Source organism: Triturus cristatus, chromosome 9 (assembly GCF_964204655.1).
Source record: "Triturus cristatus chromosome 9, aTriCri1.1, whole genome shotgun sequence".
In the NCBI taxonomy this organism is placed as follows: domain Eukaryota; kingdom Metazoa; phylum Chordata; class Amphibia; order Caudata; family Salamandridae; genus Triturus; species Triturus cristatus.
The window spans coordinates 20,916,588-20,940,575 of NC_140592.1; the positions used below are offsets into that span (position 1 = coordinate 20,916,588).

Below are 23,988 nucleotides of genomic sequence, written 5' to 3' on the forward strand. Positions count from 1 at the left end.
CAAGAACCATTGCTGCATACCATGGCCCATGCAGTGGTACCACGGTGCACAAGACCCCTTCCTGCGTACCCTGGCTGTGCAGTGGTACTGTGTGCACAAGAGCCTTACTGCATACCCTGGCCATGCAGTGGTACCGCAGTGCACAAGAGCCTTGCTGCATACCCTGGCCATGCAGTGGTACTGCGGTGCACAAGAGCCTTACTGCATACCCTGGCCATGCCGTGGTACTGCAGTGCACAAGAACCATTGCTGCATACCATGGCCCATGCAGTGGTACCACGGTGCACAAGACCCCTTCCTGCATACCCTGGCCATGCAGTGGTACCGCGGTGCACACGAGCCTTGCTGCATACCCTGGTCTATGCAGTGGTACCGCGGTGCACATGAGCCTTGCTGCATACAATGGCCATGCAGTGGTACCGCGGTGCACATGAGCCTTGCTGCATACCCTGGCCATGCAGTGGTACCGCGGTGCACATGAGCCTTGCTGCATACCCTGGTGTATGCAGTGGTACCGCGGTGCACATGAGCCTTTCTGCATACCCTGGTGTATGCAGTGGTACCGCGGTGCACATGAGCCCTTCCTGCATACCCAGGCCATGCAGTGCTACCGCGGTGCACATGAGCCTTGCTGCATACCCTGGTCTATGCGGAGGTACCGCGGTGCACATGAGCCTTGCTGCATACCCTGGCCATGCAGTGGTACCGCGGTGCACATGAGCCTTGCTGCATACCCTGGTGTATGCAGTGGTACCGCGGTGCACATGAGCCTTTCTGCATACCCTGGTGTATGCAGTGGTACCGCGGTGCACATGAGCCCTTCCTGCATACCCAGGCCATGCAGTGCTACCGCGGTGCACATGAGCCTTGCTGCATACCCTGGTCTATGCAGAGGTACCGCGGTGCACATGAGCCTTGCTGCATACCCTGGCCATGCAGTGGTACCGCGGTGCACATGAGCCTTGCTGCATACCCTGGTGTATGCAGTGGTACCGCGGTGCACATGAGCCTTTCTGCATACCCTGGTGTATGCAGTGGTACCGCGGTGCACATGAGCCCTTCCTGCATACCCAGGCCATGCAGTGCTACCGCGGTGCACATGAGCCTTGCTGCATACCCTGGTCTATGCAGAGGTACCGCGGTGCACATGAGCCTTGCTGCATACCCTGGCCATGCAGTGGTACCGCGGTGCACATGAGCCTTGCTGCATACCCTGGTGTATGCAGTGGTACCGCGGTGCACATGAGCCTTTCTGCATACCCTGGTGTATGCAGTGGTACCGCGGTTCACATGAGCCCTTCCTGCATACCCTGGCCATGCAGTGCTACCGCGGTGCACATGAGCCTTGCTGCATACCCTGGTCTATGCAGTGGTACCGCGGTGCACATGAGCCTTTCTGCATACCCTGGTCTATGCAGTGGTACCGCGGTGCACATGAGCCCTTCCTGCATTCCCTGGGCATGCAGTGGTACCGCGGTGCACATGAGCCTTGCTGCATACCCTGGTCTATGCAGTGGTACCGCGGTGCACATGAGCCTTTCTGCATACCCTGGTCTATGCAGTGGTATCGCGGTGCACATGAGCCTTGATGCATACCCTGGCCCATGCGGTGGTACCGCGGTGCACATGAGCCTTACTGTATACCCTGGCCATGCAGTGGTACCGCGGTGGTCTTTGCAATCAGTTTCCCTTTCTCCCAGCTCAGGACTAGAAAAGGTTTCTTTTTTGGTCGATGGAAAGCTCCCTTCCAAACAACGTTTTTATATTTTTTATGTTCACAGGAATTGAGTGGATCTTTAAGATTTGTTTTCAACCCGAGCTTCCTGTAGCCCTATTTTTTTTATGGCTGTTCTAATGTCAGTGTCTTTTCAGTAAATCTGCTCAGGTTCGTCACACTTTTTGAGTCAACTTTTTGCGCCATTGGCAAATGAGCGTTAAACATGTCCCCTAAAGAGTGATACCTCGATGAATAGTCATTACTTGATATTATTATAAACATTTGCAGGCGCTCGATTGTCTAAAAGGCGTCCTGGTGCTGAGCATCAGTCACAATCCCCTTTCACCTACTCAGTCACAGGGTGAACAGCGGCCTCTTCGGCAGCTTCCTGAACTGACTGAGATTAAAGACCCGCCTGAGAGGTATAGGCGAGAGGAGGTATAGGTGAACTAACCCACAGGCGAGAGGAGGTATAGGTGAACGATTCCATAGGCGAGAGGAGGTATAGGTGAACTAGTCCATAGGCGAGAGGAGGTATAGGTGAACTATTCCATAGGCAAGAGGAGGTATAGGTGAATTATTCCATAGGCGAGAGGAGGTATAGGTGAACTATTCCATAGGCGAGAGGAGGTATAGGTGAACTATGCCATAGGTGAGAGGAGGTTCAGGTGAACTATTCCATAGGCAAGAGGAGGTATAGGTGAATTATTCCATAGGCGAGAGGAGGTATAGGTGAACTATTCCATAGGTGAGAGCAGGTATAGGAAACGTATTCCATAGGCGAGAGGAGGTGTAGATGAACCTTTCCATAGGTGAGAAGAGGTGTAGATGACCTATTCCATAGGTGAAAGGAGGTATTGCCAAACGATTCCATAGGTGAGAGGGGCTATTGGCAAACTATTCCGTCGGTGTGAGGAGGTATTGGCAAACTATTCCATAGGTGAGAGGCAGTATAGGTGAACTATAACATAGGTGAGGGGTGGTATAGTCAAACTATTCCATAGGCAAGAGGAGGTATAGTGAAATTATTACACAGGTGAGAGGAAGTATAGGTGTACTATTCCATAGGTGAGAGAAGGTATAGTAAGAATTTTCCATAGGTGAGAGAATGTATAGGCGAACGATTCCATAGGTGAGAGTAGGAATAGGTGAAGTATTCCATAAGTGAGAGGAGGTATAGGTGAACTATACCATAGGTGAGAGCACGTAAAGGCAAACTATTGAATAGGCGAGAGAAGTTATAGGCAAACTATTCCATACCCAAGAGGAGGGATTGGCATTTTATTCCATAGGTGAGAGGAGGTATAGGTGAACTATTCCATAGGCAAGAGGAGGCACACACAAACTACTCCATATGTGAGAGGCGGTCTAGGCAAACTATTCCATAGTAGAGAGTTGGTATTGGCAAACTGTTAGAAATGGGATTTCTGGTTGGCTAGGGCTTGCGCCAAAGCCAGACAGAAACCACCACTCTAGTCAGGGCAAGGAAGTTACACGCCAAAGATAACCCCTGCTCACCCCCTTGGTAGCTTGGCACGAGCAGTCAGGCTTATCTCTGAGGCGATGTGTAAAGCGTTTGCGCGCGCACCCAGCAACAACACCCAAGGCCCACCACAAAGGAAACTCCACACAAGGTATTCTACAAAAATAGCCTTTGTATTATACACAACACATTAGATAAAAACACACACTCTACAATGTGCCAACAGGCACGGGCAGAATTTACAAGGGATTATATATACAGGGGACAGGGCCACCTGGACCACTGTCAGGAATTAGCACTTTTTAGAACATAGGAATAATACTGTAGTACAAAATAACATATGTAGCACACAACCAGTAACTACTGGTGTCAGGTAAGCACCACCTACGCAACCCTAACCACCTTAGGACAATATTGCGCAGGGAATCAGGACCTCACTAGCACCACCTGTACTAGGGAGAAAACAACCACCTAAGTATCACAATACCAGTAGGGGTAAACGCACTTTACACATGATGCATCACATTCAGAGGTGTAGAACAAGGGAAACACATGATGCATAAAATACATTCAGCGGTGTAAAGCAAAGCACATGACGCATAAACACATTCAGAGGTGCAGGAAAGGAACAATAGCGCAAAACTCACATTCGCCACCACCGGTGGCAGTCCCTAGGCCAACTGGCCTTGTCGGGGCTAGGACGCCCTATGTCCCAGCAAAGTCAGGGCGCGACTGCGCAGGCTGCGCAGACCAGGGCGCACAAAGCACAACCTACACGTAGCAGTTGCCCACTAAGTGCTGGGCAACTGGTGAAATGCTGGGGCACCACTGTGCCTTCCTAAACAAATATGGCAGGGGTTGGAGCCTCGTGGCTCTAAATGCACAAAATGCCCCCTAGAGCCTTCGGGGCTCTGCGCAACTCTGTGGGGCAAGGTGGGAGTGGCCCGCTGCCATCTGGGGCCACTCAGTCACAAAAGAAATGCCCCCGTATGGATGGAGCCTCCCGGGGCTCGCAAAAACACTCGTGGTCCCCCTGAGCCTCGCAGGCTCTGATCACTAATGTGGCCCTTCGTTGGAGCGGCCCGCTGCCTTCCGGGGCCGCTCTAGCCACCAAAGAAACGCCCCCGTATGTTGGAGTCCCCTCTGGGACTCAGAATCAAGAATGCCCCCGAGTCCCCCTCTGGGACTCAACACGGACTTGCCCCCACACGTTGCAGCTGCCCGATCGGCGGCGCAGCTGGGAAGACGTTGTTAGCAACGGAGAGGTGCCCCGAGAGGCACCAACACTGCGGGGTATTCAGCCTCTTCTCACTCCCTGGGGGTGCACCGGCAGCTTTCCCTGGGGCCCCGTGGGTGGGGGCAGGCACAGGCAACGTGCGAAGGCTCTCTCCCCCCCCCGGGCCCCTCCTCACCTGGTCGGCGGCTTCTTTCGGCAGGGCAGCAGCGTCTCGCTGCCTCGCTCCCCCTGGAGCCGGGACTTCCTGCCTCCGCCCTGCGTGCTGATGACGCGGCGGTAGGAGTCCCGGTTGCCAGGCAACCCTCCGGCGGCAATGAGGAACTTCTCGTGTTCCCTTTACTGAAGCGCGGGGTGGGCTCCCGCCTTCAGGTACAAAAATACGACAGTGGCTACTCGTCTCGGGGCACACACAGCGGGGTAGGCACCCGCGAGGGAGGCGATACGGGGTGGGCACCCGTATATGAAACAATAAAATAAGCGGGGTAGGCACCCGCCACCGAGTGCCACAATACGGGGTGGGCACCCGCCTTAAATCCGGCCAAAGCGGGGGAATCCCTACGTCGGGGTTCCCTCCTGGATTATCGTAGCGCCGCGCTACGCGCTCCAATGAAGGCGCCTTTCAGGGAAAGCGCTTCTTGATGCTGGGTGCCAAATAAAGCGCTCCTAGCGCTATAAGTCCAGTAAAAGCGCTGCCAGGCGCTTAGGGATACAATTAAAGCGCTCCCAGCGCTTAGAGGAGGATAAAAACAAAAGTCCAGCAAAGTTCTCCCCTGCATACAGCAAGGCAGGGGTGGGGGGGGGCAAGGCTGGACCCAGAGCCAGCTCACTGGGCCTCCAGGCAGGAAGGTAGTCCAAGTGGCGGTCCTCTGGTCCAGCAGCAGCAGCAGCAGCCCCCCTCAGGCAGGATCCTGGCAGAGAACAGTTTCTGTGGGGACATAGCCCCATTTTTATACGGGCAAACCCTTTGTTCTGGGTTCAGGGTGAGGGGGAAAACCAGTCGCAGCTGGTTGGGGAGCACCCTTGATGTGCTCAGCCCCTCACTCTATTCACTGGCAGGGCTAGGGTCGTCAGTCGCACCACAGGGGGCGGGGCCAGCATTGTGTTTGGAAAACCCTGTCCTATTCAGGACCCAGGTGGACTCCTCCCACCCATCTAGCTGCTGATCTCCCCATTCACCACTGGGTGACTCATCCTGACACTGGGGAATCCCTAGCCCGTCACATGACACGACCAGCCAATCACGCGACAGACACACTGCACACAGAAGTGCCCACTTCTAGAAGTGGCACTTCCACACTAGGTACATGCACGCCGCACACATCATCGCGCAGCATTCACTCCCACGAGTCCGCACATACCAAACTCGGGCCTGCACACCCCACGCATCAGGAACTACTAGGGACACATACATTCCCCATGCATTCCTATGGGAGGGCAGGCCTATCTCACCACATGCACTCAGCGCACGCACGCACTTTACCCTGGGACACAGGGAAAGTGCGCAGAAACCAAAAAAATACCACACCAAGTCACCAATAAAAAGCCAAAAAGTCCAGGGGTGAACCTGCCAGAAGGGCCAAGTCCAACACAACCCCCTTCCAGCCAAAACGCAGGGCAGACCAATCACCACCGTGATGGACTTCCCTGCTTGGGGCGATAGAACACGGACGCGGGCCCGCAACTGCATGGACACCCTCCGGTTCTACGCCACGGTGAACCCATGGAATTCTTTTTAACACCACTGTCTGGACCAACTGGGCTACCCCACTGGTACTCCCAAGCTGTCCGCGGCCAAGACCAGGCCCTAGGCCACCCAGGTGCCACTGGTCTTTGCCTAACCACAGAGTGGGGGGTAGTAACCCCTGGCACATAGCGGCCATTCTCCACTCTTCCTATCTGAAAGACAGGACTAGACTGCCACTGGTTCTCCAGCCTAGGGTCTACACCCTCAGGCGGACCAGGAGTCTCAGGGAAGGCTCTCCTCCCCCTACCTCTTCTCCTAGGGTTCCTCCTCCTCTGGCGAGGGGTACACCTAGAACGCCATTCCAACCCAGGGTTTAACCCCTCAGGTTGTACCGGGGGCAGAGGTGGGCTCTCCCACCCTCTGCACCCCCTTCCAGAGCCCTGCTCCCTACCAACTGGGGCGGTACCTCTGGAAGAAGAACTGGTCGGGACGCTGGTTACAGACGTCCCACCCTTCAGGTCAGGCTGATCCCGAACCTGGCCTTCCAACCTCCGGCCTAGAACCTTTGGTGGAATAATTGCCTGGCACTCCAGGACTTCTGGGGATTTCCACTCCATCCCCCTGAGGCTATCAAAGGACACATACGTCAAGCGACTGTCTGTCTGGCGCTGATCTCCCGTCCCCTGTCCACCTGACAGTGCGCGGAGATCCCCCAGAACAGAAGTGGTGCCACCCTGGTCACTACACGGGATCCTAGCCCAACTGGGTAGTCCCTGACCCACAGGCTCTTCCACTGGGAAACTCATCCCCCAATCACTCCTCACACTGGACTCCTGTACCCTCCCTACCGGAGCGGTACTGCCAGACTCTAGAACCACAGGAGCCCTGGTTACAGGTGCTCCAGGTCCTCTACTCACCAGGAGATCTCCCTCAAATGGGCTAACAGGACAGCCTAGGTCCCCAACTTGGTGTTCCCTCATGGAACCATCCAAGTCCTGAGGCAGGGTTTCGTACGTCCGGGGACCCTCGGTCACCCTCTCACTCCTGCTCCACTGAGCCAGGCAGTGAGCCCCTACACCCTCCTCGCTATCCTGGGACCTAGCTGGGCTACACTGAGCCTCTTCCACCACGCTGGGCTGGAAGATACCTGACCCACTACTTTTGGAGTCACTCCCTAATGACTCTAGAGAACCTCTAGCCCTTTCCCAGTGCTCTGCTTCCTCTGCAAGCTCCCAAGGACAAAAAGAGTCGTACCTCTGCAGGTGTTGGCGCAACCCTGGAGAACAACTACTGAGCATCTGCTCTTTGATAATCATTTTGATCACTGCCTTCAAATCCTCTTCCGGGTTAACCATCAGCCATTCCACCAGTGCATCCTGACAGTCATCCACAAACTCCTCCCAAGACTGGTGGGACAGCTTCCTACTGCCCCTGAATTTCAACCTTAACTCCTCCTCCTGGGAAACAGGTACCAGACTGGGGGAACTGGGACTGGGATTTCCTACACTGGAATCTATCTGGCTGCTACCACTGGACTCAACCCTCCCTGGGGAGCCCAGAAAATTAAAACTGCGCGCAGGGGATAGTCTACCCTCCAGAGCTACTTTGCCTCTGGTGGAGGCCCTCTCAGCCTCCTCTACCCTCTCCCGCGCCAAGACCCACTCAGTCTCTCGCTGTTGCTTCCTGGCCTCCAGCTGCGCCATAGCCTGAGCATGCTCTAACCTGAGCTTCTCTAACGCCAGCTGGTGCTCCCTTTCTTTCCTCCTATCTTCCCACTCCTCTGGGGACAGGGAAAGGGATGAGGCGCTGCCTCCTACGCTGGACCCAGCAAGGGACGCCCTACCTATGGGGTCCTCACTCTCTACTGGCGTCCAGGTATTGTCATCCTCTACCTCCTCTTCTGACTCTTCCTCTGTACAGTACCTTTCTAACTCCTGCCTCTGGCGCCAAGCTAGCTCATAGGGATCACAAGCAGGCTCCATTCTGGCGGACGTTATGGTAACAATTATACAGGGAACCTAGGGGTCTGAGTTCCACACAGGAGCACACAATTCACAAAAAGATTCAGCAAGCTCTCTAACCCAGAGAACTCACACTCACTTGCCTAGTGCCACACACCATTCATCCACACACACAACCCTCCCCTCGGACTGGTAAGGCAGTTTCTACCACCCCTGATTCCTCAACCTGACCACCACGTGACACAGGTACCAACTCTGGGCGCAGGGCGGGGGACAAATGTACAGGACACTATTACGCTGCCACCACTGGATCCCACCCTCTGGTGAATCCAGAAACACAATGCACTAAGGGGGATGATCTACCCTCCCGAGCTAGGGACACCTAACTCACAGTGCACAAAAACACATTTCCAAAGAAATGACAAGTAAAAACAATTTTAAAACAATAATCCCTATACCATGTGATTTATCTAAATGCAGAGTTTTGTAGTGCGGCCAGTTGCCGCTGCGGTACAGCGCAAACGCAAGTCCAAATCCCACCGCTGCCACCAATGTTAGAAATGGGATTTCTGGTTGGCTAGGGCTTGCGCCAAAGCCAGACAGAAACCACCACTCTAGTCAGGGCAAGGAAGTTACACGCCAAAGATAACCCCTGCTCACCCCCTTGGTAGCTTGGCACGAGCAGTCAGGCTTATCTCTGAGGCGATGTGTAAAGCGTTTGCGCGCGCACCCAGCAACAACACCCAAGGCCCACCACAAAGGAAACTCCACACAAGGTATTCTACAAAAATAGCCTTTGTATTATACACAACACATTAGATAAAAACACACACTCTACAATGTGCCAACAGGCACGGGCAGAATTTACAAGGGATTATATATACAGGGGACAGGGCCAACTGGACCACTGTCAGGAATTAGCACTTTTTAGAACATAGGAATAATACTGTAGTACAAAATAACATATGTAGCACACAACCAGTAACTACTGGTGTCAGGTAAGCACCACCTACGCAACCCTAACCACCTTAGGACAATATTGCGCAGGGAATCAGGACCTCACTAGCACCACCTGTACTAGGGAGAAAACAACCACCTAAGTATCACAATACCAGTAGGGGTAAACGCACTTTACACATGATGCATCACATTCAGAGGTGTAGAACAAGGGAAACACATGATGCATAAAATACATTCAGCGGTGTAAAGCAAAGCACATGACGCATAAACACATTCAGAGGTGCAGGAAAGGAACAATAGCGCAAAACTCACATTCGCCACCACCGGTGGCAGTCCCTAGGCCAACTGGCCTTGTCGGGGCTAGGACGCCCTATGTCCCAGCAAAGTCAGGGCGCGACTGCGCAGGCTGCGCAGACCAGGGCGCACAAAGCACAACCTACACGTAGCAGTTGCCCACTAAGTGCTGGGCAACTGGTGAAATGCTGGGGCACCACTGTGCCTTCCTAAACAAATATGGCAGGGGTTGGAGCCTCGTGGCTCTAAATGCACAAAATGCCCCCTAGAGCCTTCGGGGCTCTGCGCAACTCTGTGGGGCAAGGTGGGAGTGGCCCGCTGCCATCTGGGGCCACTCAGTCACAAAAGAAATGCCCCCGTATGGATGGAGCCTCCCGGGGCTCGCAAAAACACTCGTGGTCCCCCTGAGCCTCGCAGGCTCTGATCACTAATGTGGCCCTTCGTTGGAGCGGCCCGCTGCCTTCCGGGGCCGCTCTAGCCACCAAAGAAACGCCCCCGTATGTTGGAGTCCCCTCTGGGACTCAGAATCAAGAATGCCCCCGAGTCCCCCTCTGGGACTCAACACGGACTTGCCCCCACACGTTGCAGCTGCCCGATCGGCGGCGCAGCTGGGAAGACGTTGTTAGCAACGGAGAGGTGCCCCGAGAGGCACCAACACTGCGGGGTATTCAGCCTCTTCTCACTCCCTGGGGGTGCACCGGCAGCTTTCCCTGGGGCCCCGTGGGTGGGGGCAGGCACAGGCAACGTGCGAAGGCTCTCTCCCCCCCCCGGGCCCCTCCTCACCTGGTCGGCGGCTTCTTTCGGCAGGGCAGCAGCGTCTCGCTGCCTCGCTCCCCCTGGAGCCGGGACTTCCTGCCTCCGCCCTGCGTGCTGATGACGCGGCGGTAGGAGTCCCGGTTGCCAGGCAACCCTCCGGCGGCAATGAGGAACTTCTCGTGTTCCCTTTACTGAAGCGCGGGGTGGGCTCCCGCCTTCAGGTACAAAAATACGACAGTGGCTACTCGTCTCGGGGCACACACAGCGGGGTAGGCACCCGCGAGGGAGGCGATACGGGGTGGGCACCCGTATATGAAACAATAAAATAAGCGGGGTAGGCACCCGCCACCGAGTGCCACAATACGGGGTGGGCACCCGCCTTAAATCCGGCCAAAGCGGGGGAATCCCTACGTCGGGGTTCCCTCCTGGATTATCGTAGCGCCGCGCTACGCGCTCCAATGAAGGCGCCTTTCAGGGAAAGCGCTTCTTGATGCTGGGTGCCAAATAAAGCGCTCCTAGCGCTATAAGTCCAGTAAAAGCGCTGCCAGGCGCTTAGGGATACAATTAAAGCGCTCCCAGCGCTTAGAGGAGGATAAAAACAAAAGTCCAGCAAAGGTCTCCCCTGCATACAGCAAGGCAGGGGTGGGGGGGGCAAGGCTGGACCCAGAGCCAGCTCACTGGGCCTCCAGGCAGGGAGGTAGTCCAAGTGGCGGTCCTCTGGTCCAGCAGCAGCAGCAGCAGCCCCCCTCAGGCAGGATCCTGGCAGAGAACAGTTTCTGTGGGGACATAGCCCCATTTTTATACGGGCAAACCCTTTGTTCTGGGTTCAGGGTGAGGGGGAAAACCAGTCGCAGCTGGTTGGGGAGCACCCTTGATGTGCTCAGCCCCTCACTCTATTCACTGGCAGGGCTAGGGTCGTCAGTCGCACCACAGGGGGCGGGGCCAGCATTGTGTTTGGAAAACCCTGTCCTATTCAGGACCCAGGTGGACTCCTCCCACCCATCTAGCTGCTGATCTCCCCATTCACCACTGGGTGACTCATCCTGACACTGGGGAATCCCTAGCCCGTCACATGACACGACCAGCCAATCACGCGACAGACACACTGCACACAGAAGTGCCCACTTCTAGAAGTGGCACTTCCACACTAGGTACATGCACGCCGCACACATCATCGCGCAGCATTCACTCCCACGAGTCCGCACATACCAAACTCGGGCCTGCACACCCCACGCATCAGGAACTACTAGGGACACATACATTCCCCATGCATTCCTATGGGAGGGCAGGCCTATCTCACCACATGCACTCAGCGCACGCACGCACTTTACCCTGGGACACAGGGAAAGTGCGCAGAAACCAAAAAAATACCACACCAAGTCACCAATAAAAAGCCAAAAAGTCCAGGGGTGAACCTGCCAGAAGGGCCAAGTCCAACACAAACCATTCCATAGGTGCGAGTAGGTATAGTCAAACCATTCCATAGGCGAGAGGAAGTATAGCAAACTATTCCATAGGTGAGAGGCGTATAAGCAAACTTTTCCATAGGTGAGAGTAGGTGTAGGGAAAGTTTTCCATAGGTGAGAGGAGGCATAGGCAAACTATTCCATAGGCAAGAGGAGGTATAGGCATCCTATGCATAGGCGAGAGGAAGTATAGGCAAACTATTTCATAGGCGAGAGGAGGTATAGGCATCCTATTCCTCACATAGGTGAGAGGTGGTATAGGCAAACTATTCCATAGGCAAGAGGAGGTATAGTGAAACTATTACACAGGCGAAAGGAGGTATAGGTGTACTATTCCATAGGTGAGAGGAGGTATCGGTGAACTATTCCATAGCTGAGAGGAGGTAAAGGCAAACTACTCTATAGGCGAGAGGAAGTATAGACCTACTATTCTATAGGTGAGAGGAGGTATAGGGAAATGATTCCATAGGCAAGAGGAGGTATAGCCAAACTATTCCATAGGGGAGGGTAGGTACAGGCAACCTTTAGGTAAGATATTCCATAGGCGAGAGAAGGTATAGGCAAACTATCCCATAGGTGAGAGGACGTATAGGCAAACTATTCTGTAGGGCAGAGGAGGTGTAGGCAAACAATTCCATAGGTGAAAGGAGTTATAGCCAAACTATATTATAGAGGAGAGGAGGTATAGGCAAACTATTCCATAGTCGATACAAGGTACAGGCAGACTATTCCATAGGTGAGAGGAGGTATAGACAAACTATTTCATAGTCAGGAGGCGGTGTAGGCAAACTATTTTATAGGTGAGAGGAGGTAGAGGCAAACTATGGTGGTAATGTGCTCAGGTGATGGACTTTACTCTTCTGATGTGGAGGATTTACTGCCCAAGTGCAGCGGCTTGTTTACAATGTCCTGCTGAGATAGATGGATGTTTGAAACTTCCCCATTCTGGACCTGTCCTACGTCACTGAATCTGAATATTTAAAGTGCCAGCGTACGAATGAATACTATCAGAATGCCCCCCCCATGCTGCCCCCCCAACACACTCTCGGGGTGGGGGGCACCAATGAAAAGGTCACTTGCAGGCAGAGTGAGTTCAGCATCGATCTCCTCGGAAGGTGATTGGTGGTCATCGGTCAATCTATGCAGCCACAGATACAATATCCGCGCGCCCTTTGAGGAATGAGGGTCTGTGGGTAATCTGAGGGGTATTGATAAGGCAGTTAACGACAAGACCACACACAGCGCGGAACCTGGTGCGGATGAAGCGGGCTTACGCAAAACGACGGGGTCTCCCTGCGGAACGTGACGAGGGCCCCGAGCCTCCACATATCCCACAGATATGCACTGGCCCTGGGCTCAATGCGGCCTCCTGAAGGTTTGGGGCCACAACAGGGTTGAGGGCCGCCCTGCACCGCAGGGGTGTAGGGGCCTGTGTTATGCCCCTTGGCAGACGTGATGGAGAAAAACTGTCTGAGGCTCAGCAGGGGGTTGGGGAACCATGAAGCACCGCCGATACTCTTCCGCTCGGGAGAGACAATGTGGACCTGTGCAGGAGGGGTCATCCCACCGCCTTTACTGAACCCCCTCTTCTGTACCTGAGTCTATGCAGCATCTATGGTCCCTCAGGGGTTCCCCTCAACCCAACTGCTGCCGTAAGAGACTCCAGGGGGCAACTTGTGTTCCAATTATGAGTTTGGTGCAACTGGTAGAAGTTACACCTCTTAGTGAAACAGGGGTAGAATCAGAGCTTTAAGTGGGCCGGTCCCTCCTAATTTAAAACAGGCATTGAAACGGGTCAATTTCGGGCACTGTTTTCATGTCCTTAGCCTTTCATTTAAAACACCGATCAATTTCTGATCCATGAGTGTAAAATAGAGAAGGTACCCCATGTTGTTCCTGCTTTTGTTTCACATACTTTACCTGATCTTGCATTCCCTATGAGGGTTTGTTTTTTCCAGGATGTTGTGTTACCTTTTTAGTTCGAGCCTAGACAGCACTAGCGCTATCTGGAAGATCTGTTGTATGCACTTTGTGTGGGCTTTGGGGCATTTCCCCAGGACTTGGCTGCTTCCGCTTTTACTAAGGGACTACTTCTTTCTAGGAACTGCCTTTCTTTAACTGTCTTGATAGAAAATGCCCAGCAGAGGTCAGTAAAATAACAGAATTACTTTCTGCTTAGGGACTTTTATTTCATGTTTTTTCAGCAACTGCCTCTATTTAACGGTCTTGATAGTGCCTGTCAGCAGCCAAAAAGTGTTAAGAATACATGCTCATCCAATCCTTGGCCTCTCTGCAGAGCACGCAGAGCAATGGTCACATATGATAGTTGCAATTGTGAGTCTATGCAAATATATGGGTAGGGTGGACCCCCCATTTGTTTCATCCCACTTAAAGCCCTGGGTAGAATTTAAAGCATCCAGTAAATATATTAATCTGGGGTGAGGAACTAAGGGGCATATCAACAACAACCGGCGATAATTATCTCTAAGCGCACTTAGCGCTAGGATAATTATCGCCAGCTAGCGTGAATTTTTATCGCTGAGATAGCATGCTATTAGCAACGCTTATCTCAATAGCGATAAAAATCCCCACGCTAACTGGCTAACGTGAGATTATCGCTGGAAACCCAGCGATAATCTCACGTTACCTTGTTGATAGGGACAGACAAACTTAGCCATGATATCCTCCTTCCATAGGATATCATGGATAGTCAGAAAAATACCAGACGTAAAAAAGCAGCGTTAACCGCGGTTAGCGCTGCTTTTTTTGTCTCTAACAGGGTTAGCGACATTCTTGATAATAGGAGAAATGTCGCTTAGCGACATTTCTCCTATTATTTTACTCTGGAACGCCCCCTTTGCATCTCATTAGAGATGCAAGGGGAAGCGTAGAGTAAAAGGGTGCTAACATGCAAATTTGCATGTTAGCACCCTGTTGTTGATAGGGCAATAGTTTTATCTCTCCTTTTTTGGCTTTTAAAGCTAAAAAAGCAGAGATTAAGCCCTTGTTGATATGCCCCCAAGTGGTGTAAACACCTTTTATTTCTGTTTGTGCCATAAAACTGTTCATAGCACAAGCCAGGTGACGTCCAAGGCCTCTCTTTTATCTCGGGCTGGACTATTCCCAAGAGGAGCAGGTTCTCAAGACTGATTTTAATATGGCTGGGTTTGAACCGGGGTGGCATAGTGAGCAAAAGAAACATGGATTAAACCCAGATGTCTTGACTGGGGGTGAGAGGTTGAAAAGTTTCAGCGTTCCGTCCATCATCTTGTTGTGTTTGCTTTGTTCGCTCTAAGTGGCCAGAGGTTGCCCAAATGTGGATTCTGTACTCACTGTGCCACTGAATTTCTAGTTTGCCTGGGTGATGAGGGGTGTTACCCCAAACCCAGTCCCACAATGCTTGTTTCCAGGCCAGGGAGGACCTGGTTTGTCAGTTCGGTCTGGACTGTTCCCATGGAGTACAGGGTCAAGACTGATTTGCATATGGCTGGGTCCAAACTGGGGTGGCGTAGTGGGCAAAATAACAATGGATTAAACCCAGATCTCTTGACTGGGGGTGAGTGGTTGAAAGGTTTCAGCGCTCCGCCCATCATCCAGCTGTGTTTGCTCTCTTTTATCTTGGCATTCTCCCTCCAGACATCTAGCCTTAGACATTTATGTCCGGTTTAAACCCCCAGATTTAGGAAAAACAGACAAGCTGTCTTCACCCTGGCAGTGCTGACACCAAGGGCTTGGAGCTCCTTAGCTCGGACTACTCAGCCGCATCCCACTCGTCTTATCTTCAGGAGACAGCTAAACACCTTTCTGTTCACTCACAATGTGTGTCTCTTATTTATTCCAGCCTTGGAATGTTCTACTGAGGCTGCTGGCCTCTTTCATCAATCTTGGGATGTTCTGCGGTTGGTTGATTCTTGTGCTGTTTTTCTCTATAGCGCCGCAACACCTCATTGGCTGTTCATGCTTTACAAATGGCTTCAGTCAATCATTTTTGGGTTTTCAACTTGGAAGTAAGACACGATGAGACAGAAGTGGTATTTAAAACACCAAGGGCCCCATGCATCAAGGAATTTAAGGAATCTCTAAATTGCAATTACTTAAATTGCGATTGCATTTAAGGAATCCCAAATTGAGATTCCTTAAATGCAATGCATTAAAGTAAAAAAAAAAATTAGCGATTTCGCTAATAGGGGCAGCAAATTACCATGAAGTTGAACTTCATGGTAATTTGCAAAAACTTAGAAAAATGCACTTTTGTGCATTTTTCAAAGTTTCTTGTTGCGCACACACATGCCCTTAGAACATGTGTGTGTGCAACATATGTGCACAGATCAATTTCAAGGGTGCAATAGAGTGTCATTTTCATACCCTTGCACCCTTGAAATTGCATGAGCAATTTGCGAATACCTACTGGTACTCGCAAATTGCTCATGCAATCTCCAGTTCATTCCTATGGGCCAGGAGGCCCATAGGAATGAATGGGACGGCATTCCTTAATTGCGCCTCGCAATTTGCGACTCGCAATTAAGGAATGTGTGGGAATCGCTATTTTTATAGCGATTCCTACATGCATAGGCTTTTTCAATTCCTTAATTGCGATTCCATAATAAAAGCAATTAACGAATCGCAAAAGTCTACGTTGATGCATGTGCCTGCAAATGTGTTTTCGCTGGGGGCGCTGTCTGAGGAAAGGCTGGCCCTGGCTGGCAGACATACAGGGCACACTGTGACATTCAGCTATCCCAGGTGGAAACTCCACCTGGTGTCAGGGGCGTACCTATCAATGATACAGCAGGTGCAGTAGCACCGGGCCCAGACGGGTCCACTAAACCATGATTATTGCTGTGTTTTACTGCAGTGGTCAAGGGGTCGTTTTTCAAGTTTCAACTGCGACACCGGGCACCCTTGTCATGCCTCTGTCACTGCCTGGTGGGTTGCGAATACATTTTACTCAACGTATTTCGCTTTTACATGGATTTTTTTTAACACACAATGAACTGTGATGGAAGCCCGTCGGGTCACTATTGGCTAAGGGTGTCTATTGATTTCGCTTGATATTTTAAATTAATAGGATGTGCCTTGTTTTTAAGCCTAAGTGGAAGTTGTACAATATTGAAACCCCTTGTGCCAGGCTGGATCCAGTAGAACCCCTTGTAACTGGTCCATGGCACGCCCACCCGTCTCAGGGTGGGCGCCCCACCCGTCTCGCCCCCTGGAGCTCACCCTTGTTCTCCGCCTTCAGCTCCTCCAGCAGCAGGTCGGTCTGTCGGTTCCCCAGGACGAAGGCGAGGAAGGACAGGATGAGCGCGTTGAGGATGCCGATGATGGCCAGGATGTAGGCCCAGCGGACGGAGCAGTCGCCCAGCGCGTACTTGCCCGTCTTGTCGCCACACATGTCGCGGATGGTCTCGGAGTCCCAGCCATCCGGAAAGATCATGCAGCCGAGGACCAGGCACAGAGCTGCAGCGGGGCGTAGATGGGGCAGGGGGGCAAATGAAGGGAAGAGGTGGGTGGGTGGGGGTAATCAGGGTGAGGGGTAATCAGAGGTAAGTGGAAAACGAGGGGGGCGGGAAGAACAGGACAGACAAGAGGGGTTTAGGAAAGGGAGAGAGAAGATGAAGCTGGTTAGTGATAATATTAACTGAAAATACATTTCATTAACACCTACATCGAGCATGAATGCAGAGCCCAGCATACATGAATGCCCTCTTCATGCATACGTCACACTCTACCTACTCAGGGAGAGAGCTACGCTGCACAGCCGGGCTTACTGCGCCGCCGTGACGTCACTTTTTCCCATATTAGAAGGGACGCACTGGCGGCGCAAGAGGCTTGTAAATAAGCCCCTCGGCACGATCTGGGGCTGGCCTGGTATTAAACCATATTTTAGTTTAGCACAAGGGGCACCTTCATGCCTTCAGTGGCGGCTCGCCGAGGGAGTGCTGCGGGGCGGTGAGGCGCGGCGCGGCAGGGGATGGGCAGGGTGGGGGGTAGTAAACTCCGGCATACGGCGGTACGGAGTTAAGTAAATAAATAGAACAACTTACATAGCGTGCGCTGCAACGCCAACTCGGCGATGCAGTGCGCGCAATGTAAGGGGCATATTATCAAGACAGGCAATAAAATGATCGCAGCTTTAGCGGCAGAAAACAGCCGTTAAAACGGCGATAATGGGCTTGATAATATGCTCTATGGAATTCCAATTGAAGCTCAGGTTAGACGTCCTTCACATCTAACATGGGCTTCAATTGGAATTCCATAGAGCATATTATCAAGCCCATTATCGCAGTTTTAGCGGCAGTTTTCTGCCGCTAAAGCGGTGATAATTTTATCACCTGACTTGATAATATGTCCCTTAGTTGTTCAATTAATTTATTTATTTACTTTGCTCCGTACCGCCGCATGCCAGAGTTTACTGCCCCCACCCTGCCTCTCCCCGCCCGGCAGCACTCCCTCGGCGAGCCGCCCCTGTGCCTTGTTTTAGACCATCCACTTATGCTGGCCGAGTGCTGACTTGTTCCGCGTCGTGTCTGCGCCCTACGATAGATACTCCTTTTAGATCCAGCTTGGTAGTGCAGCCATCGCTAACCTTATGTGAACAACATAATAAAGAGTTTTCGGAAATACTACATAGAGGAACCTTGGGCCCACCCTCATGTAGGTGGACAGGAGCACGTGTTTTGATTGGGCAGAAGTTGTGAGCTTCAACAGAACACGCGCCTACCCTCCAAGAGCTGTACGCATTTCCTTCTCAGGTTGTTGGAGCAGAGCTCTTTATCCCTTCTCACTATTGTGTTACATCAGAGCCTGACCTTTAGGTCAAACACAGGCCGCTGCAATGACGCATGTCTCATAGATGCTTAGATAGTTATGGTGTTTGTCCTTCTCTGGCAGCAGCACAAATGGGACAAGGGCAGTCTGGAGGGATGTGTTGTTGTATTGCCTTACCTTATTACTCCTTTACAATATCCTTCCCTATACCCTAAAAACCCTTACTACCCCATAACCTTACTCTTTCCTGAATCCTAAAAACCTCTTGCCACCACTTAACACTAATCTTCCCTGAATCCCCAAACCTTACTACCCCTTTACTCTACTCATCCCTGAACCTTAAAGAACCCTCAATACCCCTTCACGCTACCCTGCTGTGAAACTTGAAAAACCTTACTACCTCTTAATGCTACTCTTCCCTGGACCCTAAAAACCCTCACCACCCCTTACAACTACCCATCACTGACATCTAAAAACTAGAGAATAACTCTTAACAGTCCCCTTCAATGAACGCTACAAACCATCGCTACCCTATATTGCTACCATCCCTGAAATCTAAAGAAACTTACTACTACGTGATGTCACCCATTCCTGAATCCTAAAAAAATCCTTACTACCCCTTAATGCTACCCATCCTTGAACCCTAGAAATCCTTTATTACACCTTTATGCTACCCTTCCCTGAACCCTAAAAACTCCTTACTGCCCCTTAACGCTACCTTTCCCCGAACCCTAAAAGACCCTCCCTGCTGATAGCAGGGGGAGTAAAAGGGTGTAAAACCTGGAAGACCTGAGAATCAAATGACTGATTCCTCTGGTGATTTCTCATTTCCAAGGCGACCTTCAGGGTCCCTGGTTTTTCTATCTCCACCTCCCTTCCTGGAGTTAATAATGCTCTGGTTTTGGGAACTCCAGGGTTCAGTTACCAGGTGATATCAGGGACATTGTTATACGTGGGATAAAGTAACCCCGCCATACATGATAAGGAAATTGCAAGTCACCGAGATGTTTCATGACCTTATAGAGGAACAAGGCAGAAGGCTGAGTTTGTTTATAAGGTTATGGAACTCCGAGGTGATTTGCAACATCCTTACCATGTACAACAGGGGATACTTTATTCCTTTTAATGCATGATCACACCATCAACTTTCCCACAAACCACTTACATTCTTGATGTCTAGCTCTTTCATATGAAAGTGAGCAGGTTAGATGTTTGTTGCAAAAATATATTAGAATCAGGTTAATACCAGTCATTTTTATTTAAAAGACCCAGTAGTTAATAATGTTTATAAATATGGAGAAAGATTCAAACTTTTATACAACTAAGGTATAGGTAAAGTGGGAGAACAGCATGGCCTATCTCTCTATGTCTCTCCCACGTCACAGTGGGTGCAGAGTCTGGCCTCTATGGCCTCTCTCCGGTGAGAATGAATTCCCCACCTGGTCTGTCTCTCCTACTTTCTTTGGCACACTGGGCGCAGACCTTAGCCTCTCTCCACCTCTTCCTCTCACCCTGGGCACAGGGCCTGGCTTCTCTCTGTCTTTCCCTGTCACACTGTGCACAGAGCCTCTCTGTGCCTTTCCCCATTACACTGGGTGCAGAGGATGGCCTATCCGCTTCTTGTGTTGTTTGTGGGATGCACAGCCTGGTCTCTCTTCACCTCTTCCTGTCACACTGTGTACAGACCCTGGCTTCTCTCTGTCTCTCCCTGTCACACTGTGCATAGAGCCTCTCTGTGCCTTTCCCCATCACACTGGGCGCAGAGGATGGCCTATCCGCTTCTTGTGTTGTTTGTGGGATGCACAGCCTGGTCTCTCTTCACCTCTTCCTGTCACACTGTGTACAGACCCTGGCTTCTCTCTGTCTCTCCCTGTCACACTGTGCATAGAGCCTCTCTGTGCCTTTCCCCATCACACTGGGTGCAGAGGATGGCCTATCCGCTTCTTGTGTTGTTTGTGGGATGCACAGCCTGGTCTCTCTTCACCTCTTCCTGTCACACTGTGTACAGACCCTGGCTTCTCTCTGTCTCTCCCTGTCACACTGTGCATAGAGCCTCTCTGTGCCTTTCCCCATCACACTGGGTGCAGAGGATGGCCTATCCGCTTCTTGCGTTGTTCGTGGGGTGCACAGCCTGCTCTCTCTCCACCTCTTCCTGTCACACTGGGGACAGGGCCTAGATTCTCTTCTCTCTACTCCACTTTACGACACTCCACTGCGCTCTCTTTTACCCCACTTTTAGCCATGCTGAACAGCAGACACCCTGGTGTACAACATGGTTAAAACATATTGCATAGGCGAGACCTATTGGCTATGCCAATGCGCCGCATTTACAATGCGGCACACCATGGGGCAAAAATGGACAGATGCGTGACGCATCTGCTGCCGTAAAGGCGGCGCATTGCTGGAGTTGCGTCGCAAACGCTTCAAGCAGGCGCAGGGTTTTGACACAGCATGGGCTCAAAAGTGACTGAGTGAAATCTTGTAGATTTCACTCAGCGACTTTTAGGAGGCGTTCCTGCGCTGGAACGCCCCCCCCTCAAGGACTCTCAGTCTCAAAGCTTCGCTCCTGAGATGTACCTCTCCCAGGCCACTCAAGGACTCTCAGTCTCAAAGCTTCGCTCCTGAGATGTACCTCTTCCAGGCCCCTCAAGGACTCTCAGTCTCAAAGCTTCGCTCCTGAGATGTACCTCTTCCAGGCCACTCAAGGACTCTCAGTCTCAAAGCTTCGCTCCTGAGATGTACCTCTTCCAGGCCACTCAAGGACTCTCAGTCTCAGTGCTTCGCTCCTGAGATGTACCTCTTCCAGGCCACTCAAGGACTCTCAGTCTCAGTGCTTCGCTCCTGAGATGTACCTCTTCCAGGCCACTCAAGGACTCTCAGTCTCAGTGCTTCGCTCCTGAGATGTACCTCTTCCAGGCCACTCAAGGACTCTCAGCCTCAAAGCTTCGTTCCTGAGATGTACCTCTTCCAGGCCACTCAAGGACTCTCAGTCTCAAGGCTTCGCTCCTGAGCTGTACCTCTTCCAGGCCACTCAAGGACTCTGTCTCAGTGCTTCGCTCCTGACATGTACCTCTTCCAGGCCACTCAAGGACTCTCAATCTCAGTGCTTTGCTCCTGAGATGCACCTCTTCCAGGCCACTCAAGGACTCTGTCTCAGTGCTTCACTCCTGAGATGTACCTCTTCCAGGCCACTCAAGGACTCTGTCTCAGTGCTTCGCTCCTGAGATGTACCTCTTCCAGGCCACTCAAGGACTCTCAGTCTCAAAGCTTCGCTCCTGAGATGTACCTCTTCCAGGTCACTCAAGGACTCCCAGTCTCAGTGCTTCGCTCCTGAGATGCACCTCTCCCAGGCCACTCAAGGACTCTGTCTCAGTGCTTCGCTCCTGAGATGTACCTCTTCCAGGCCACTCAAGGACTCAGTCTCAGTGCTTCGCTCCTGAGATGTACCTCTTCCAGGCCACTCAAGGACTCTCAGTCTCAGTGCTTCGCTCCTGAGATGTACCTCTTCCAGGCCACTCAAGGACTCTCAATCTCAGTGCTTCGCTCCTGAGATGTACCACTTCCAGGCCACTCAAGGACTCTCAGTCTCAGTGCTTCGCTCCTGAGATGTACCTCTTCCATGCCACTCAAGGACTCTCAGTCTCAGTGCTTCGCTCCTGAGATGTACCTCTTCCAGGCCACTCAAGGACTCTCAGTCTCAAGGCTTCGCTCCTGAGCTGTACCTCTTCCAGGCCACTCAAGGACTCTCAATCTCAGTGCTTCGCTCCTGAGATGTACCTCTTCCAGGCCACTCAAGGACTCTCAGTCTCAGTGCTTCGCTCCTGAGATGTACCTCTCCCAGGCCACTCAAGGACTCTCAGTCTCAGTGCTTCGCTCCTGAGATGTACCTCTTCCAGGCCACTCAAGGACTCTCAGTCTCAGTGCTTCGCTCCTGAGATGCACCTCTTCCAGGCCACTCAAGGACTCTCAGTCTCAAAGCTTCACTCCTGAGATGTACCTCTTCCATGCCACTCAAGGACTCTCAGTCTCAGTGCTTCGCTCCTGACATGTACCTCTTCCAGGCCACTCAAGGACTCTCAGTCTCAGTGCTTCGCTCCTGACATGTACCTCTTCCAGGCCACTCAAGGACTCTCAGTCTCAGTGCTTCGCTCCTGAGATGTACCTCTCCCAGGCCACTCAAGGACTCTCAGTCTCAGTGCTTCGCTCCTGAGATGTACCTCTTCCAGGCCACTCAAGGACTCTCAGTCTCAGTGCTTCGCTCCTGAGATGTACCTCTTCCAGGCCACTCAAGGACTCTCAGTCTCAGTGCTTCGCTCCTGAGATGTACCTCTTCCAGGCCACTCAAGGACTCTGTCTCAGTGCTTCACTCCTGAGATGTACCTCTTCCAGGCCACTCAAGGACTCTGTCTCAGTGCTTCGCTCCTGAGATGTACCTCTTCCAGGCCACTCAAGGACTCTCAATCTCAGTGCTTCGCTCCTGAGATGCACCTCTTCCAGGTCACTCAAGGACTCTCAGTCTCAGTGCTTCGCTCCTGACATGTACCTCTTCCAGGCCACTCAAGGACTCTCAGTGCTTCGCTCCTGAGATGTATCTCTTCCAGGCCACTCAAGGACTCTCAATCTCAGTGCTTCGCTCCTGAGATGCACCTCTTCCAGGCCACTCAAGGACTCTCAATCTCAGTGCTTCGCTCCTGAGATGTACCTCTTCCAGGCCACTCAAGGACTCTCAATCTCAGTGCTTCGCTCCTGAGATGTACCTCTTCCAGGCCACTCAAGGACTCTGTCGCAGTGCTTCGCTCCTGAGATGTACCTCTCCCAGGCCACTCAAGGACTCTCAGTCTCAGTGCTTCGCTCCTGAGATGTACCTCTTCCAGGCCACTCAAGGACTCTCAATCTCAGTGCTTCGCTCCTGAGATGCACCTCTTCCAGGCCACTCAAGGACTCTCAATCTCAGTGCTTCACTCCTGAGATGTACCTCTTCCAGGCCACTCAAGGACTCTCAGTCTCAGTGCTTCGCTCCTGAGATGTACCTCTTCCAGGCCACTCAAGGACTCTCAATCTCAGTGCTTCGCTCCTGAGATGTACCTCTTCCAGGCCACTCAAGGACTCTCAATCTCAGTGCTTCGCTCCTGAGATGTACCTCTTCCAGGCCACTCAAGGACTCTGTCGCAGTGCTTCGCTCCTGAGATGTACCTCTCCCAGGCCACTCAAGGACTCTCAGTCTCAGTGCTTCGCTCCTGAGATGTACCTCTTCCAGGCCACTCAAGGACTCTCAATCTCAGTGCTTCGCTCCTGAGATGCACCTCTTCCAGGCCACTCAAGGACTCTCAATCTCAGTGCTTCGCTCCTGAGATGCACCTCTTCCAGGCCACTCAAGGACTCTCAGTGCTTCGCTCCTGAGATGTATCTCTTCCAGGCCACTCAAGGACTCTCAATCTCAGTGCTTCGCTCCTGAGATGCACCTCTTCCAGGTCACTCAAGGACTCTCAGTCTCAGTGCTTCGCTCCTGAGAGGATGTATGACGTAACAACGCGTGTCTTTACAACGCGTGCAGTTACATCGCGGTTTTTACAACGAACGCGATGTAACCACGCGATGCCATTACAACGCAAGTCTTTACATCGACTTGCGCTAGATGGCGTGCTAACATTAGAAAAGCATA

At 52.1% G+C, this 23,988-nt stretch overlaps 1 protein-coding gene across 2 annotated transcripts in view; it reads right to left on the minus strand.

Annotated features, from left to right (window-relative positions):
- Window positions 1-23,988, minus strand: part of LHFPL4 (LHFPL tetraspan subfamily member 4) — a 322,093-nt gene that overhangs the window by 58,248 nt on the left and 239,857 nt on the right. For both annotated transcript variants that reach the window (XM_085624262.1, XM_085624261.1), the window contains exon 2: window positions 16,779-17,015. In XM_085624262.1, coding sequence (XP_085480388.1) covers window positions 16,779-17,015 — 237 coding nt within the window. The remainder of the gene's footprint in view (window positions 1-16,778; window positions 17,016-23,988) is intronic.